Below are 19,856 nucleotides of genomic sequence, written 5' to 3' on the forward strand. Positions count from 1 at the left end.
AAATAATTTACTTGTGTCTTAATTAGCAAATACATTGTCGTTTGTTCTATTAAGGAATTTATTAAGATATCTTTATATGATTTATATATAATATACTTTATATCTAATGTTGTTGATATCGTCTCGCAAAACTAGTCATCAAGGTACGTGTATCTTCAACATATACGCAAACTATACCACCTAGCTAGGATCAGCAGGGAGTGAGACTATTTTCTGTTGTAAAGGCTATTATGACTCCAAAAGGAAGAATCTCAAGAGCACCGTTTGTTTTTAAAGTTATTGGATTGTCTGCTTTTTGTAGTGATTTTATGTCATGAATAATCTTTTTGGTATTTATACATTAATTATATAAAATGCTGACTATTGCATTATTTACGGAAACATGCAAAAGGATTTGGTTTTTACCTTTGTAAAATTAGGAGACAAAATCAACAAATAAACATATCAAAAGCAAAGTTGTAGCGCTTTGAGTGGTGTCCTTAATCTCAACGTGACAATGTGGTCTTACACAATGATACAACATTTTTTCTCTTGACTGCATGTTCAAGAGGGTTATTGACATATGTAAGATAATAATGAATCTAATTAATTGGTTGGTGATGTCTTTACGTCACATCAACACAAAAATGCTATATCACAGCGAGGTTTGAATATGAAATAAATTCGCCATGTCAAAATACAATTGAAATACCAGCAACATACCTTTTTTATAACATAACATTTCTTCCCTAAAAGTTCCTGTACATGACTTGTCCTGAGTTTTATTTGGAAGATGAAAACTTCTCTTGTTAATCACAGCACAGTTTTGGCCTGATCCTCCGTTCGGCTGAGTTTTTGTCATATCCGCATCAACCCAAAACGTTGACCAAAAATCGTTGTTTGCTATGCTTGATCCATCTAAATGGGTCCATGTGTCTTCCTCAGCCACGTCCATCACGCCAATAAATGTCTCCCCTCTATAAGGATAATAGTATGTACACGAATGATGAAAGTCAAGTTAAATCATATTGCACAATTGAATGGGTATTCTGGTGTGTTGGAGAATGCCTCTATGGTCATATGATTGTCATAACAATTTAAGATGTTATGCTTTCTCTTATTCCAATCAGGTCAGATCAAAATCATAAAATTAAAACAAAATACCAATAGAAACAAAACAAATGTGACACAATTACCGCTATCTTTGTTGTTGCACAAGATGGCACGTACGTGAAGTAAACAAGTTTTCTATGCGTATCATGCTATTAAATGCTATACATATATAACATTAATATGGAATGATTGCCAACGATAATTCTAATCAAATAATGTAGATTAAAGCAGTTATAGACTACGGTACAGTATGTGTGCTTATTGCATAATTAGCTTTACAAGGACCAGACACAACAACATGTTAACCAACTGAAAGGTTAGTCCAACAAAAACAATAAAGTAAAACGAATTTGAAATAGACCGCACCCAAAGATAATCCCTAGATTACAGAACGATGGATCAACTGGTCCAATTTAAGAAAACAATGTGTGTATACGTCAGTACAAGAGCAACCCAACAACACGGAACATGAATAGCACGTTTTTAATCCCCTGTTTATTTGATTATTTTCCGTTTTTATTCATAAGAAACAACAGTAAAATCAAATAAAACATACGCGCCACTAGGTCTTAAATCTTCCATAAAATTGTACTGTTCTACGTCTATATATGGCGCCAATCCATGACCGTCTTCAGCGCAAAGCTTGTTAGCTTCAAATGCATTTATAACATTTGTTGACCTTTTGTACCAGTAACAGTGGTGTCTGTAAATCCCATCTAACGATGAATACCATTGTAAACAATTAGCAGCAAAGCACGTATACCCTAAAAGTAAGAAAGAAGAAAAAACTATTGTATTAAAACTTTCTGGTTTTATTATCAGGAATGTTGTTTCGTCCTGTGTTTGATTCGATATTTTTTTGGGATGAAGTTTTAAAAACATTTTACGCGCTTTAATTTGTTTAGAATCAACAAATATTTCATTTTGTCAACAAATATCAACACTGTTTGAACAACTAATTTTGTTTTTAATGATGTTCGCTCCTTCTGTTTTGAATACTCTAGGTTTATCCATAGTGTTCTAATTATTATTTTGTCCGCTAACCCATACGTTTCCTTTCATAATAGTATAACATATACTACTTTAAAAAGCCATTTTTTAAAATCTTACAAAATCCATATTATTTTTTAATAGTTTTTATCTATTTTAATATATTTCAAGATGTTGGTTTGAATCAAAATCTATTATTCCATTTCTCAAATATTCGATTTTCACCAACATTTTCAATCTAATCGCATATGGTACAGCACGCCTAACAGAAAAGCTATTGTCGGTTATGATTTAGTGTAAATATATTCTAGTAATACGATTTCAAGTTAGATGATATGCACAATTTAATAATTATTAGGATACAGTAAAAAAAACTGTTAAAACTAATACAAATCCAATCCTAGACTTGTTTATCTAATGTGTCATCATACGGAGAAAATCAATTGTATGGTCATTTTTATAAATTTCCTGTTTATATATAAAGGCAACAGTAGTATACCGCTGTTCAAAACTCATAAATCCATGGACAAAAAACAAAATCGGGGTAACAAACTAAAACCAAGGGAAACGCATTAAAAATAAGAGGAGAACAACGACACAACACCGAAACGCAACAAACAGAGAAACGGACCAAGCAACAGACAAAACACCACGAGAATAACAAATATAACATATATAAAATATAAATGGTTTACAAAATACATGGGAGCGATTTCAAGTCCATCCCCGGGAGCAGGATTATATGTATAATATAAAAGTGTGAATTTTTCGAAATGCTCAGGATTTTCTTATCCCAGGCATAGATTACCTTTGCCGTGTTTGGCACAACTGTTTAGAATTTTGAGTCCTCGAGTCTTCAAATTTGTACGAGTCGTTTGTCTATTTTGATCTCAGAGTCACTGATGAGTCTGATGTAGACGAAACGCGCGTCCGCCGTATTAAATTATAAGCCTGGCAACTTTGATAACTATTTACGACACGGTTTTGGATGGACTTATTACTGTTCTAGGATATGATCGAAGCTCTCCTATGGATATTTTACTGAGGATTTCCTATTCGCTAGCCTTATAAAGTAAGTGTTGGGGGGAAGTAAATAGCAAAATAATAAACATTAAACTGTATCTTTAAGATAACAATGCATAACAATTGACCTGAACATGATACCTATATTTCAAATCATCATAAAAAAGAAAAATTATGAATAATATTGAAAATGGAAAGGAGAATGTGTCAAATAAATAGAAACTAAAGAGGAGAACATAGCCAAAGGCCCGTAAGGGTCATCAAAATCATGCATCCGGAGGTGGACTTGAAAGGGCTCCTAGGTATTCTGTTAATCATGTATTACATTATTTAATAAGTGTACTTTTAAACTTTTACAAAACAACACAAAACAAACAAAAAAATATAGTTAACGAATATTTCTATTCAAATTAAACAATTTAAATGTAAATATTTACATCGATAACCTTTTTGGACAGAGTTGAAATTAAAGTATCACAGTTTATTCATTCATATCAGAATGTAAAGATTAATATCATGGATATTACATAGAATAAAACTGAGTGTTGCTTAACTATTCCAATACACGTTTGCCTACGAATGATTACGAACAAAAAAAAAGGAATCATAACTTGAGAAATACAAAGAGATAAGCTCTCATGAAAGCACTCGTCATTAGTGTATAATAACATGTCTGATGTTGCAACAAGTAGTGAGAAAGAGGGTTAAATAATTAAATAAAACCGCATAAAATACATCCCAAAAATGAGTTAATCTAGGACAATTCCTAGAAGGTAAAGAGATTGAACAATGTAGAACAATATGGGAAACAAGCAAAACATATACAATCATAGTGCTAACACAAGTAAAAGAAGAAAACTCGAATTCATCAGAAATACAAAAGTGATTTGCATTATTCTGAACGGAATATAAACATGCCCTATAGACAGCTGTATAATTCGAACGTAACGTTATCAAATACTAATGGGGCCTTGGCGATATAGTAAATGGATTAAGACCCTGGCTGATAACATCAATAACTTTCACTCGAAACGTACAGCTGCAGATATTAAACACAACGTAAGACATAGGTTCAACAAGATATGTTACTGAAAACCAATACGGCATTTTAAAAATAAGAATCAGATGTTTGTACAAACGATGACATTCACAATAGACACAAATATAAATATCATAGTGTAAACTGCTGTTCACTATACACGATGTGTAGATAAAAGAAATAGAAATGATGATCCTCAATTTGACCCTGTAGAATGTGACAATGAAACTCAATATTGATTAGGAAATGTCCGTTGACAGAGCAGATGGGCGTGTTCAGAGGAATTATCTCATCGAAATGTGTTTGCAAACATATACATACATGTATGTTGTTTATTTTGCAAAATTAAACAAAGCTAATAAAATGATACTACTTTAATTTACTTTGAGTCGTATAAAATGAAGCAAATTTATAGTTCCACTTATATACTAGTATATGGAAGTGAACACATATATTTTCTAACCGATAACATGTATGCCGAAAGTATAATTCACATGTAAACATAACACAGGGACAAATGTATTTGATAAATAAAGGCAACAGTAGTATACCGCTGTTCAAAACTCGTAAATCCATGGACAAAAAACAAAATCGGGGTAACAAACCAAAACCGAGGGAAACGCATTAAATACAAGAGGAGAACAACGACACAACACCGAAACGCAACACACACAGAAACGGACCAAGCATCAGACAAAACACCACGAGAATAAAAAATATAACATGAAAACCAAATACATGAATTTGGGATAGACAAGTACCGTGGCACGTGATAAGAGACACGAATACATCGATGCAATACAAATGTTAATATGTTTCACGGAAGTATGTGCATAGCCTGCAAACGTAACTGTCAGTCTAAGCGTGCTATGTTCTATGGTCGAGTTGTTGTGACGCATTCCCCATTTCCATTCCTAATTTGATGATGTAGTACTTAAATGAATTATAAATAATCAAAAACAAAGGATATTTAATCCTTCTTTTAAAGATGGTTTAATTCTATGATTAAAAAAGCTTAATTCTACGTCTCAAACCATTCAATGAAATTGGTTTAATACATAAATTGATGTATAAAAATATAATCCAATATACAGTGACTAAACCGATGTCAGAGATCCACAGAACATTCAGTCTTCTTATGAAAAAGTCGGGAAAATCAATACCAAAACAATGCCGGTGACGATACTGATAAAAATGTATTTCTAAACAGCAATCGTTCATTTTAAATAATTATGTGTAAAACTGTCTAACTAGAAATATACATGCAATAAAACGATGTTTTACGTTTATTATTTAGAGATAATTGCATTATAAAATTGTCAAATTGAAATTTAACACATGTTAATATTTGATGGATATTGTTAAAAAAAAGATATTGTAACAATCATGTGCTTTCAAACTTTGTTTCTTTTGTCACATGGACATTCAATATAGAAGTATTTTCTTTTCGTAAATCTAACAATTTGAACGTCTGGTTGTGCAGGTTAAAAAAAGATAAATAATTTTATAAAGTCGGTATCTTTTTCCTTTTTTTAAAACCAGTTTGGAAAAAGGTCGTCTTAATGTTTGTATATGTATTTATAAGCGGTCTTCTCTGTCTAATCACATTTAATGTTTACGTCGAAATAAGGTCCATTTAAATCTACTTTGTAATTTTGTGTGTCGCCAGGTACGAGATTTATAGATCATCGGTGATCATCTCAACGAGATTGATTTTCTCGCTTGAGCCGGGACGGCGAAAGCGAGAAAGGCAATCGAGTTGAGATGAACAGTGATAATCTTTTTATCGCTATTTTACCTATGACGACGTTTTCAATTTCGTGTTAATTTCATGTCAATTTCGATAGCAACCCCACGTGCATGCTTAGTTACTGGAGATAATTTTCCATCTCAGTCGAGTAGCATGATATGAAAATTATCACAAAAAAAGATCAAAGAAAAAATGCACAAAATAGCGATAAATATATATATATATATATAAAGCCTTCAATTTTGTCCAAATAAGCTAAGAATCAATGATGATAAATTAACGCCTTGCAAGTGAATAATTCGACCTCATTGAATCCGTATTCGTGTGACCTTCAATTAAGCCCTTTATCCAGAAATGAATAACGCATACATTATGCATGATCAATTATTTAAAATAAACGAATGTTAACATTGAAAGTAAAGCAAAGGTCAACCATTTAATTGACTGATTCGGTCAACGAAAAACACATTTTTATACAGATTAAAACGATGACAGAAATATATATTTCTAATCTATAATATGAAATTGAACAGACCTATAAAAAGGCCCTGACACAAAAAATACAAAACAATTCAATTGAAAAAAATAACGGCCTAACTTATAACAAATCAGTTTACATAAAACAATTACGACAGACATGGGCAAACGACAATCAATAAACTGCATGATCTTGCCTTGGCGCAGGCAAATAAAGAATGTGCTGGGATAAACTTGTTGTGAATGCTCAACAAACCCTACCCCATCAGTCCATTAACCTGGGATAGTGCTGTAAAAGTACAAAAGTGTCAACATGGAAAAAAACTATAAACATCACTTAAAAATCACCTCAGATTGGTACGTATTTTCTGTTTTCATTTAAAGCTATACACCCAAGTTGACGGAACGTTAGCCTCTATTCCGAATAAACTTAAAAGTACTCCACTTTTGTTATGAATACACTAACATAGACTATTGCATGTGTTCAGAACCACCTTTAATTTATATAAATATAAGAAACAGTTATTCGCATATTTTTAAAGTGATTTTATCGGTTTTTAGTAATTTGATACTAGTAAAATTGTTCTTAACATTGTTTTTTATCACGTTTTGAAATACTGTTAAAGATGAATGCGTAAAAAGTCCAACATTGAAGATAATAAATCATATTGATAATTATTTATATGAATTTTACTGTACCAATGTCTACAATACATCTACGTGTTACACAGTTCTCAAAACTAATAATTAAAGTAAATAACTAACTTAATTCAGCATTGAGAAGCGTATTATACACATGTTATAGTATTATCCAAACTTCTATAAACTCTATGAATTGTTAATTTTGTAATTATTTTTAAATAACTTCTTCATGTTCTTAGATATGCTACTTCTATCAAAGACTTACACTATTTAAAAAAAATAATCATGACGTGCGGATTATAAATTACTTGTACTTCTTCATTTAAATAAAACAAAATTTTCAATTTAATCTTAAAAAGTGTCAAAAGAAATGTAAAAATAAGGAAAAAGCATATGAGAATATGACCGTTAACTCTTTTCTTATTTCCTTTTTTGAACCGAGGGGCCTCAAATAAAAAAAAAGATTTCAGGATTAAACGACAAAAACATACAACCAAATTTATTTGGTAAATTTAGGTAAGACCTATACAACTTCATGAGTTGATGCGATCCAAACTTGCCAATCAGTTATGAAGAAGTAACACCAGATAGACAAGGATTGAGGCAATAAATCTTACAAAAAAAATCGGCTGAGCCGGTTGTAATTTGAAAGAGCAAACACTTTACGATACCTTATCAGTAATTTATTAGCGACATATTGCAACATGATACTTTATTGCAAGAACAAAATATGGTGAAACACAATAATAATCAGAACAAATACAATATTTATTTCAACGGACCTTAACGTTCAAACAGACCAGAATCTGAAAGAACCTCATTGTCTAACCAATTATTCATAATCATTTTTGTTCTTATCTGACATCAAAAAGAAAAGCATCATGATCATTACATACAAGCAGAATTTTATCTTTTTTGTCAAAATAAATTCCCCACGGATCTTTCAATTCATTTAAATCAGTAAAAAGTTCTCTGTAATGTTCACCATCATCAGATATTACTAATACGTTATTTTTCTTAAAATTCGTCACATACACATTCTGCTCATCATCTGTTGTCACACTATGAAAATCTTCCAAATTATCCTTTTTGGTTTTCCAAATTTGTGTTCCATCTAACGAGCAACAGTATATTGACGTCCTTTCTATAATAACCATCCTGTTTTTGTCTACAGTTATGTCGACGATATGCTCTAAAGGGGAAGGTATGGTACGTTTTTCTTCAGATGGCAGGTCCATCACATGCATTAAGCATCTGTCAATAACAATGTACAAGTTATTATCATAATATGATATTCCGAAGCTTTCACGACTGGTGGTGATTTCATTGGTGATAGAACATGTAGATATATCTATTTTCAATATGATTTTGCCTTTACAGGATACTGCTACAGTATTACTGTCTATCTGTGTTATAGCATATGGAGAATAGGACAGCGGAATGTCATGAATATCAGTACCATATGCATTACAAATAATAAGTCGTTTGTTTATAAAGTCCGTAAACAGTAATGTATTTCCTATTTTGATACAGCTATAAATATGTTGAGAATGATCATCCCTTTTTATACTGATGTGTTTTCTCAAATTGACAGAAACAGGCAGGTTGTGTTTGACAGATGCTTGATCCCAGGCGAATGCTTCTACTTTGGTTGGTTCTTTTTCTGAAATAAATAACTAGGAATCAAATGTGATTTTTCAACAGTCGTCTGTTTAATATATATATTGCAGTTTACCACTTAAACTATTTGAACGTTGCAACATTTCTTAAATATATTTAATATGGAATTTGTTTACCGCCTGCAATTTTTTCTTTCGGCTGTTTAACGATTTAATTGAGTGTTTTGTTTCTCATTTTGAACAGTCACATAGATTTTGCATGAGACGACCACAGCGTATAAACCATGCATGTATATATGTATTAAACAAACCATTGCAGTGAAATCATATTTTGTGTATTTGATTAACATATCTAATTGTAAAACATTGAATAGATATAGGAATATGTGGTGTGAGTGCCATTGAGACAACTCTCCATCCAAAAAACAATTTAAAAATTAAACCATTATAGGTTAAAGTACGGCCTTCAACACGGAGCCTTGGCTCACACCGAACAACGAGCTATAAAGGGCCCCAAAATTACTAGTGTAAAACCATTCAAACGGGAATGTTCACTTATTCTCTTTTTCATCTAATTGTAATAATATTAATCTGTAAAAGTCAATAACAAATGTGTTCGCCTAAAATTACACCATACTGATTCAAATACATTTATGATCTAGTTCGTACTAGACTGTATGCGTATACACATATTATACGACCGCACGCGTATGCACATATTATACGACCGTAATTGCATGAAACTGTACGTTTGACATCACTTTTTAAAAGAATAGGTCGAATCACACACGACTTTTATAATATGTTTTTTATTTAAAAAAAATCAATTCGACTGACCAGGACGGAATTCAATTGTCTTCGAATATATTTTATTGATTGAGGGTTTTACATTATTAATATACATTTTGATTAGTTAGATTTTATCATTTAGGCAGGCTTAAACACTTGCTATCTAAAAATCTTCACGGGTGTAGATATTTTGCTATCAAAATATCCGCGTGCATGTTTCTTCCTTAAGGTGGTACCCAACACTTTCACTAAAATTAATTTGGCTCGTTTAATTTTCATAAAATTTTGACAATGTATTTACTTTGAACCTTTAACAAAAATATCAAAATATCAAAAACTTTGAACCAACCGTTTTGTCAGAAAAAATACACTGGTTATATAGCAGTTTGACAAACGTCAACTTTGATCAGTGAGAAGCTTACTATTCCCTTTACAATACAACGTAATTAAAACGTTTAGCTGACTTTACAGAGTTATCTCCCTGTAGTGTTCGGTACCACCTTAAAGTAAAGTTACAAGACATAGGTCTATTATTTCATAAAATTATCTCATTTTAGATATTTTGATCCATTAATCTTTTTTTTTTTTTGTATTCAGGAGTGAATTATATCGAATATCAATCCATATTTGCTATTTAAACTTGAAAATATTGAACAAAATCTTACAGGATATAATGACGTACTCGCGTACAATCAAACATATACAAAATGTATCTATAAAGAAAGCGTTTTATTAATGTTTAAATTACCGGTATATATTTCTAATTGTGAATGTTTGCTTTTTCAATTAAAAGTTAAAAGCTATTTCACTTCGCTGCATTTGTTTGTACATGTCCAAAGTCACCTTCTATTCAGTGGGTTTCGTTTATATTAAGATACGACTGTCGGTTTTCCTGTTTGAGTTTTTCTACACCAGTCATTTTGTTGCCTTTTATAGCCTGCTGTTCGATGTGAATCAAGGTTTTTGTTAAAACCGTACATTGACCTATAATAGTTTTACTTGTTACACATTGTGACTTTGATGGAGAGTTGTTTCATTGGCATTTATACCAAATTCGCTTATTCCTATTTCCTAGTAATTTTTGTACTTTTGAATCAATATTTCTTCGAGCATGCGCAGTAACTCTTACCTTTTGGATCCGTGTCTATCTTAATGGTGTGGCATTTACTACACGATTCATTGTTAGCACTATTTTCCATAAAACATTCAGGACAGATCCACATTTCAATAATTTCTATTAAAGAATAGATAAATCTCAAAACATCATATACATGTGTTAAAATTGAATTTAAATTAATGCACACTACAGCGTACAATTTTGTTGTTGTTAATTATTGCATTTTTGTTTAATAATTATTTTTTGAATGGCATTAACCCTTCAGTACAGGATATAAGTGCTATGCATATCTTAAATATTTTCAACGAATTAGATATTTGGTTGTTCATTTAGATCCTTGTTAATTCTTTAATTAAGATTCTAATTCTTGTAAAATTTTGACAAATTATATATAGAGAAACTTGTCTGTCATTGTATACATTTTTCAAACTGCATGTTATTTGATGTTTTCTTATATAAATGTGGATGGAACGTAATCTCTCTCAGAATCATCAATTAAAAGTTCATTTATAACCGATCCATAATATAATACGCAAAACAGTGAAATTTCCATTAAAAGGGAGAGGGGTAAGGGCACTGACTGCCTAAGAGGCGTCCCACTCCAGTCATGCCTCAGTGATTGCTTATATAATCAACCTATTTTTTCCCCAAAAGGGGACCAGACACTCTGGCCCTCTGCCCCCCTCTCAATTCACCGCTACATAAATTTGCAAATGCAGTGATGAATGATTCCACATGCAGGTACAGTGGTAACATTTCTGTGAAGTGAGGCATTTAACATGTTTAGTTGTATACTTAATTTAGAACATATGTGTTACGTTCATTTTTTGAACATAAATTATTAGGCCGTTAGTTTCCTTCTTTGAATTCTTTTACATTGCCATTTCGAGGCCTTTTATAGCTGACTAAGCGGTATGGACTTTGCTTATTGATAAAGGCAGTGCAGTGACCTATAGTTGTTAATTTCTGTCTCATTTATTTATTGCATAATTGTTTGTACATAATTCTCTTTTCTGTCAGTCAATTACCTAATATACTATTCCTTGGATTATTTTCAGCCTGCTCTTTTCTTAATTTCGCCATTTCCTGTAACAATGAGTACTTTTATTGAATACAACGCACGAACAAAGAAACACATACACGATAACGATACATGATGCAACTACACTTTAGGTTTAACTATACATAAGCATTATCATTCAAATTGTCAAGGACAATCAAGATAAATACAATGACAAAATATATGCAAAAGAATTCATACTGATATACTTTAGTTTAAGCATACAATTTGCTCACACAAAAGTGAGTTGTGTAAGTATACACTAAGCGTTTTATTTTAACTTACTTGTGTCTGTACTAAATCATGGGTTTTTAAATCAAATGTAGACTGATGTTGGCGACTGCATTGTCTAGAACTTTTTGTATTCTTATTATCCTTTTGCTCAGACTATATTAACACTTTACATAATGTGAGTTCAAACATTTGACTTTGAAAGACCATCAGATAAACAAGGTTGATTTTTTTCATCATCAAAATGATATATGCCTTTTTTACACCCAACTTTGCACTACATAAACAGGATATCATGATTGCAACACACTTATAGTGTTTGCGATGACACAAATTGTTAAAACATTGCCACATTTTCATACGAAAAGCCAGGATCAATGCGGTAGCTCCCTTATGTCACATTTATAGTTATATATACTTAATGATAGATAAGTGATTGTTTCTGTGAGATGTAATTACAACTGTTGTAAATTCTTGACAGATTCGTAGGCTTACTTTTGGTGTAGATACCTGATATATTGATGCAGTTTGCCTGATACATGTAGTAATATTTTGATTGGTTCTTGTTTTTGTTATAATAGGGATATACTCGACACCAACAACCAAATGCACACAAAAGATGGAATGCGATAACAGCACCCAAGCGCCAAAACAATACTACTACAATTTTCGGAAATTCAGTATGTCTAATTAATTGCTATTATACTATGACACTATTAAGTATGTCATACGTATTACAAGGTTCGTGTTGCTATGTCGTTAGTTTTCTAAGTAGTGTTTTTTCTGTTGTTTGTCTCTAAGTCCTATACTTTGGTTTCGTGTCGTTGTATGATTTAATTCGAAATTTGAGTTTGTAAGTTCCTTTAGTATCTCTCGGCCAATTTCCATCTTTGTACCAGACTAGGATTGATTGCATATGCTGCGAAAGAATAAACAGATCCAGATTTACATATGGCATAAGTTCAAATATGGTGTTAATTTTCGATATGTCACATTCGTGGATAAAAGGGTCTTCAGAATTACCATTAAATTATTATTCGTGCAGTGGTACTAGCCATATGTGGATTGTTAAATAAAATGACATAAGAAGTTGTCCATATCTTTAAATCTCAATCTTTGTGAAAATTGTATTCCAACAAACTTTGCATTTTTAACCCTGTTTACCAACATTCCCCATGTGAAATTCAAAAGTATTTCTAAGGGATATCGTATCATACCTTCCAACATTTCAAACTGCCCATTGGGGTTTTACTTGCAAAATGGCTGTCATAGTCCTACACAACCTTTCAAGGGGCCTTCAAAACTATTGTTTAGCTGTTTATTTGCTTCTTCATACTTTAACAATGCTATACCAATGCATGGTAAAGTTGATTGTTTTGCTTTAGATAATGGTAAACATTGCTATTTCAAAAAAATTCAATCGGGAGCCTCCATGAGGAAAATCCTCCCCTAATAATGAGATAATTGACAGATATGCGTACGGGCACACGTCGTTAATAGTGATCAAATTGATAAAACATGCTACACTGAGGAACAAGTGATCAGTATGATGACGTTTCTTATTCACATTTGAACATATGTGTTAGATTAAATTTTCTGTCGGCATTCGCATTAAAAGAAGCATGCGCCTCTCTCCGTATATTTCATATTTTCATACGAGTCCAAGTTCCTTCAGAAACATTTTACAGAAAACAAGATCAAAGAAGAAATATCATTTAATTTGAAATTCAGAAATATTGATGATAATATTTTTGTTATCAATCCAAACTTTGCATATTGGGTTGATTAAAGTAGCTTTAAGAAATAGACATAAAGGAGACAACAGACACAGCTACCACTGTCTCATATTAGACACATACCTCGTATTTCACTTCAACAATAAATTCTATGACAAAAAAGCAATGACAAACGATACAATTTTAGTTTGGATATTATAAAATTTAACAACCTGGGCAGAAATAGACCAACTACACATGCATATCGAATATACATTTTTAAATTCGTTCGATATCCAAGAGCTTGCACTTGCTACTCAGACTTTCCAAAACGTTAGAAGATTAATGTCAAAGAACGTCTCGACTTTTTTTCTAAAAATATTCCGAAAGATTTTATGAACTTGCTAAAAGGTATTCCGTATCAACTTAACAAATAATGCATAAACTTAGTCGTCTGCGCACGATTTTATCATTTTTTTCGCATAAATTTCGTATAATCGTCATTTTTGTTTCAATCGGTCAGTGTTGTTGTGAAAATATGGCAAGGAATTAAATATCGTGTTTTGATGCCAAGTTTAACGATTGTCACCTGTTTACCAACAAACAACAAAAATCATTGATATTGAGCATGTGTTTAACATGTACAATCAGATTTTTAATAGTTTATTTTAAGGACATCCATGCGTATTTCGATCACCGAATTTTTACAAAATGGGTCACAATGAGGTCAGTTTGCATACAGAAAATATGTCGGGGAATTGCTTCCTTGAAGGAATCAATTAAAAGAAAGTAAACATCTTCCAAATATGAACAAATTAAAGAATTTTCTTTAGAAAAAAATATATGTACATAAGTTTTATTATGAAAAGCATCCATTGAGTCATAAAAAAACATATGCATTATTTTTTTTTTAATTTGAGGTTTCTTATGACTTTAAAGTGTAGAATTTGAATATCTTAAAACTTTAAATCATTAGGTATTCACGGTTTCAACACGGTCACCGTAATGTTTTAGCTCACCTTTTTCTCATTAACTGTGGTCAGTCAAAAAAGTCCAGTTTTTTTACAAAAATATTCTACGATGAAACTTATTGCCATACTTTAACCAAATTTAGCCACACTCATCATTGAGGTATTTTTGTTTTAAATGTGTCCGAATTCCCCGGCTGCCAAACAAGATGGCCGACATGTCTGGCATTAGAACATAAGGTTGAAATAAGGTTATTATTAGAGAAAATTTAGAATGATGAGCTCTTTTAATTTAAATTATACAAACATGCACGACAAAACTTTCAGACAACTTCTTTCAAGAATGCTAGCCCATTAATGACTAGTATTTCAATCGATTTAATTTCTCTTTATCTTCTTTCGTGTTCTGTTCAAACCACAGAAGATTGTTAAAAACCAATAGTGTATCGGAAAAAAATCTTACTTTGCTGAAACAATTATGACAATGAATGTGCCTTTTAATTTTATAGATGCTGTTTTCTTTTTGTAAATGTTGTTTCGTTTTGATATTTTAATACAGTGATGACTGCTGTAACCATATTTTGACTATTTAACCAATGATGTCGTTTCTGTTCACGCATCGTTGTAAATTTAACGGAATTTAATGCGACTATCATACAAGTGAGAGGTTTAGCGATATATAACCACGAACAATCACCATTTCTACATTTGAAAATGCCTTTACCAAGTCGGGAATATGACAGTTGTTGTCTATTCGTTTGATGTGTTTTACTATTTGATTTTGCAATTTGAATAGGGACATTCCGTTCTTCCGAGTACAATATTTTTGTGATTTTACTTTCTACCATTCATTTGTGTTTCGTCGTAAAAGATATAAAGTATAATAGGGAGAACACTTTAAATCACATTAATTGTCTGCGAGGCAATATTTTTTCCCCATACAGTAATGATTTGTTAAACCCTCTTCTGTGGTGTGCACAAAAAACGAAAGAAGATAAAGAGAAATTAAACCGACTAAATAATCAGCACAACAAGTTCAACAAAACAGTTTTTAGTCATAAATTCTGTTCTCGTCTATTTTGTTGAATACGCATATAGATCAAGGTAAGCGACCTCTTCTGTCAATCACTATATACGAGAAGGTTACGTTATTTATAGATGATGGATGTGTAGTCTTTTATTTCTTCCTCAAATCACGACCACTCTGTACAGAATGATATAACTAGTGCTTTGAACACATGTATTTACCAATTCAACTATCAGGTGGTTGGTTACATGAATGGAGTATTACCAGGTGCAACATATACAATAATATACCTTCATTTACATTTACATTGAAATACATGCTTATGTGACATAGCATTATGATAGATATTGCAGGACACGGATGACAACACTAGTTTTACGTCCGTGTATTATACTCACGGACTACTTCGAATATACGGATATAATAATGAAAGATTCACTATTCTTTCTCGTTGATACGAGTGTTTTAACATTCTGAACATGTTTAATTTATCAAGAAAAAAAAATCCATGATGATTTTTCGTTAAATAAGATAAATCTTTAACAGAAAAGTGTTGGCTATTTCGAAAATATGACTGTTCAATTTATTTTATTGAGTTTCAAAAGTATTTATTCAAAAATGTGTGATCAGCTTTTTTTGACAAATTGAACCACTGAGTGAAAAAAAAAAACGAAATATTTTGTCTTTATCTCGCTTTTATAAATGTTTGCAACAACAACAAGAATGTGTCTCAAGTACACGGATGCCCCACTCGCATTATCATTTTCTATGTTCAGTGGACCATGCAATTAGGGTAAAAACTCTAATTTGGCATTATAACTAGAATATCATATCAAAGGGAACATGTGTACTAAGTATCAAGTGGATTGGACTTCAACTTCATCAAAAACTACCTTGACCAAAAACTTTAATATGAAGCGGGACGAACTGACGGACGAACAGACGAATGAACGAACAGATCCCCAGACCAATAAACATAATGCCTCTCTACTATCGTAGATGGGGCATAAAACATGAATATTCCTTTGTCCCGCAGTTTAGTGTACACTAACATCGTAATAATAAGATCCTACCGTAGAATCGGTGCTACCTTTGGTCCATAAGTGGGCGCCTAGTTATTTGCAAGATTGAATATACAAATATTTCATTGCAATGATATCTTAGTTTATATAATGACTTTTAATTTAACTTAAAGGCTCACTATCATTAAATTAATTACATAAAAACAGCTTCGTGGTTATTTTAAAGTTTTTTGGGGGCATATAAGGGACTGTTTTCGACTTTTTTAATGGACTTTTTTTTCCATGGGATGTCAAAAATAGCTTACGGTACATATGATCAATAACGAAACTGTATAATACGGTGAGATTTGTTGGTTACTCTATAAACATAGAAGAATGGTGTTGTTAAGAAACGAAGATTAATTTAGGACACTAATATTTACTAGTCTGAATGTGCCATTAAAATAAAAGATTTATTAACTTTCATTTTTACAAATTTTGAGAAATTGAAAGAGAGGATATCATCAACACCTTTTAAGTTTATTCAAATTCCATATCATATTTACTAGTTAATGAAACAGCTAGTGGTCTTTATTAGAACTTAATATTCTATATTAATACAAGCCCAATAAAGCAACCTCAATTCATGAAAATACAAAAAAAGCAGAAAAATTGTACACTTAAACAGCACATCATACTTACTTTGTCAGCATACTGAAACCAGGTACTATCTACATCAATCCTACTATGTGTAACATTATGCTCAAGACAATAGTAGCGTCCTTGTTCACATTTTTCATCTAGTTCTTTATAAGAAATTCTGCCTTGTGTTTTAGAGTAATCCCCCTTTTTGCATTTCGCTTTTATATCGTAAGATATGTTTTGACTTAATTTTCTCTGCAACTCTTCAATTGTTTTACATAGTTCTTTAACAATAATGTCGTATCGGGTAAACTTGACATCAGCTAATAACCATACCTGTAAGGCTATAACATTCTTTGAGAAACAGATCAATAACTTTCTTGATTCAGTTTTATCTAAATTTACCAATGCTTTTCCTCTATATAAAGTTTTTCGACTCTCTTTATCTTCAGATACCGTATATCTTTTAATATAATAAAATAAAATATGATTGAAATAAGCAAGGGGGAGAAATTCAAATTCAAGTATTAACCATGGCGAAGACCTAATTTTTCCGAAAATTTTCTTAATTATATCGAGAGAAGCCGACTGCGTGGTAATCATGCATGGCATATAGTATGAATATTGTATCAGACTTGAATCGTTGTTGGAAGCTGTAAACTTGGGTTTCACTATAATATCAAATTTTTCCATCACATTAAGTATGTGAGTTTTATATTTTCCAAACTCTAAGTCAGGTTCTTTTTCAAAAAACCTATCAATAATGTTATCAGATAATTGTCCTGTCTTTTCCAGATTGTGCCAGTCAGTTAACTTTACTATTTCAATATTTCTTTTTAGTTCATGGTTATCGCATACCAGACACCTGAAACACTGAACTAACCAATCTGGCTGTAAAATTATATAATCCTTTATGTCCGCGAAAAAAATAATGTTTCCAATTTTATGCTGGTAAGTAAGGAAAGGAAGAAGTTCTTTTTCTTTGATTGTAACTATTTCGGCTAATTTCACACAGGTCTGCCATGACAATATATTCTGTTTTGAGTCGTCTTTCAACACGCTTAATGCATTTTCAAGTTCAATCCACCGCATAGGAAGTTCATCGGCAAAATACATCATCTCTTTCGCAACATCAGAGACTTTGTCTTTCAATTTTTTATAGTCGCTATTAAGAAATTCTGTGTTAGAAATAAAGAAAATGCCTCTATTGTGATTAACTTTATCTTGCTTTCCAAAAACTTCTTTAAATCTTTCGATATATTTTTTTTTCCTATCTTCAATCTGCAATAAAAAACGAAACAGAAATAAAAATACCTTTGTTAAACCATTTGATTTTATAGAAATACATTTTAGACTCACAAATGATTACTTTTAACTTCTGAAGGCTATATGTATAACCTTCAAAATCTTACAAACACATATTGCGTCTAATAATAACACACAAAAAACTTTCACCGACAGCAATGTTTTGCTCGTGAAAATCAAGTCAAATTTAATTGTAAAATTAAGTGTAATGATGGTAACATTTAAAACATTATATTTTTCATCTTTATTTTCCAAATCTCCAAATACTAACACTAATGTTAAAATATAGTTCAACAGACTGACTGTTTATGCAAACATAGGTAAGGCTATTGGTCTCTGTTTTTTTCATAAAGCATCGTCTTATCATAAACTACTAGTAGGCGTACATGTGGTGATTTGAAAGTTTCTTGTCTTACTTTTTACATCTTTTTAATAATGTTTTCCACGGTTAAAATAATGTTGTTCCGTAAAATTTTTCTTACTAACAAAATGACGTAAAATCCTTTTACTTAATTTCTTGTCATTGATAAATTGAGCTTATTTTCCAATATTTCATTGACAGTTACAAACGTTGAAGAAATGTTGACATTTAATAATTAAGAACATTGTGCAGTTTAATATTAAAAAAAATTGGTATGATTGCCGAAGAGAAAACTATCCACTAGAGACATTACACAGAAATTAGCAACTGGAGGTCACCGTACGGCCTTCAACGATGAGCGAAACCAATACCGCAAAGTCATCCATAAAAGGCCCCAAAATGACAAATTGAATGTAAAACAATTCAAACGAGAAAACTAACGGCCTTATGTATGTACAAAACATGAACGAAAAACAAATATGTAACACATAAACAAACGACAACCATTGAATTACAGGCTCCTGACTTGGGACAGGCATATACATACAGAATGTGACGGGGTTACACATGCAAACAGGATCCCAACTCTAGCCTTTACTGTGACAGTAGTATAACAGTACAATATAAGAACAAACTATCAAAATCAGTTGAAAAAGGATTAACTCATCAGATAAATAAAAATACAAGTGGACAATTTGATAGGGATTCAGGAAGCCGCAATTAAAAGCAAACATTTATAACCGGAGAGCACGTATCTACTCTACATATTTGCATCGTCACCACCGGGATTCGAACCCCGGTCGCCTGCGTGACAGTCAGTGCGTTAACCCACTGAGCCAAAGAATCGATTCCCTAGTTTAGTTGATTAAGACTGGCTTTATATGTTCTACCTGTACTGAGGGGAAACAACCCCGCTACACTATTCCCCCACCACAAGAGTCATCATATCTTTATATATAACTCTAAACAACACAGACTTTTACGACCACTTGCCTTTTATAATGATGG

At 31.7% G+C, this 19,856-nt stretch overlaps 2 protein-coding genes across 2 annotated transcripts in view; both read right to left on the minus strand.

The window, feature by feature from the left end:
* Positions 1-7,621: 7,621 nt before the first annotated feature.
* Positions 7,622-10,653, minus strand: LOC134682156 (uncharacterized). Its single transcript, XM_063541731.1, has 2 exons — positions 10,551-10,653; positions 7,622-8,676 (listed from the first exon to the last, which is right to left on the minus strand). Exons 1-2 carry the CDS (start codon positions 10,642-10,644, stop codon positions 7,868-7,870), a joined length of 903 nt encoding a protein of 300 aa, XP_063397801.1. The 5' UTR covers positions 10,645-10,653; the 3' UTR covers positions 7,622-7,867.
* A 1,972-nt stretch (positions 10,654-12,625) lies between these two features.
* Positions 12,626-19,856, minus strand: part of LOC134728049 (uncharacterized) — a 64,493-nt gene continuing 57,262 nt past the window's right edge. The window contains exons 6-7 of the mRNA XM_063592448.1: positions 17,243-18,463; positions 12,626-12,748 (exon numbers count right to left, since the gene is read on the minus strand). Of these exons, the coding sequence (XP_063448518.1) occupies positions 12,626-12,748; positions 17,243-18,463 (1,344 nt within the window). The remainder of the gene's footprint in view (positions 12,749-17,242; positions 18,464-19,856) is intronic.

The sequence above is a fragment of the Mytilus trossulus genome, chromosome 8 (assembly GCF_036588685.1).
Source record: "Mytilus trossulus isolate FHL-02 chromosome 8, PNRI_Mtr1.1.1.hap1, whole genome shotgun sequence".
Taxonomy (NCBI): domain Eukaryota; kingdom Metazoa; phylum Mollusca; class Bivalvia; order Mytilida; family Mytilidae; genus Mytilus; species Mytilus trossulus.

Bases quoted from the DNA above. Each gene is read 5' to 3' on its own strand.
- LOC134682156 (XM_063541731.1), bottom strand. From the start codon at position 10,644: ATGTGGATCTGTCCTGAATGTTTTATGGAAAATAGTGCTAACAATGAA. The intron at 8,677-10,550 runs GTAAGAGTTACT...TATTTATTTCAG, and splicing joins GATAGACACGGATCCAAAAG to AAAAAGAACCAACCAAAGTA.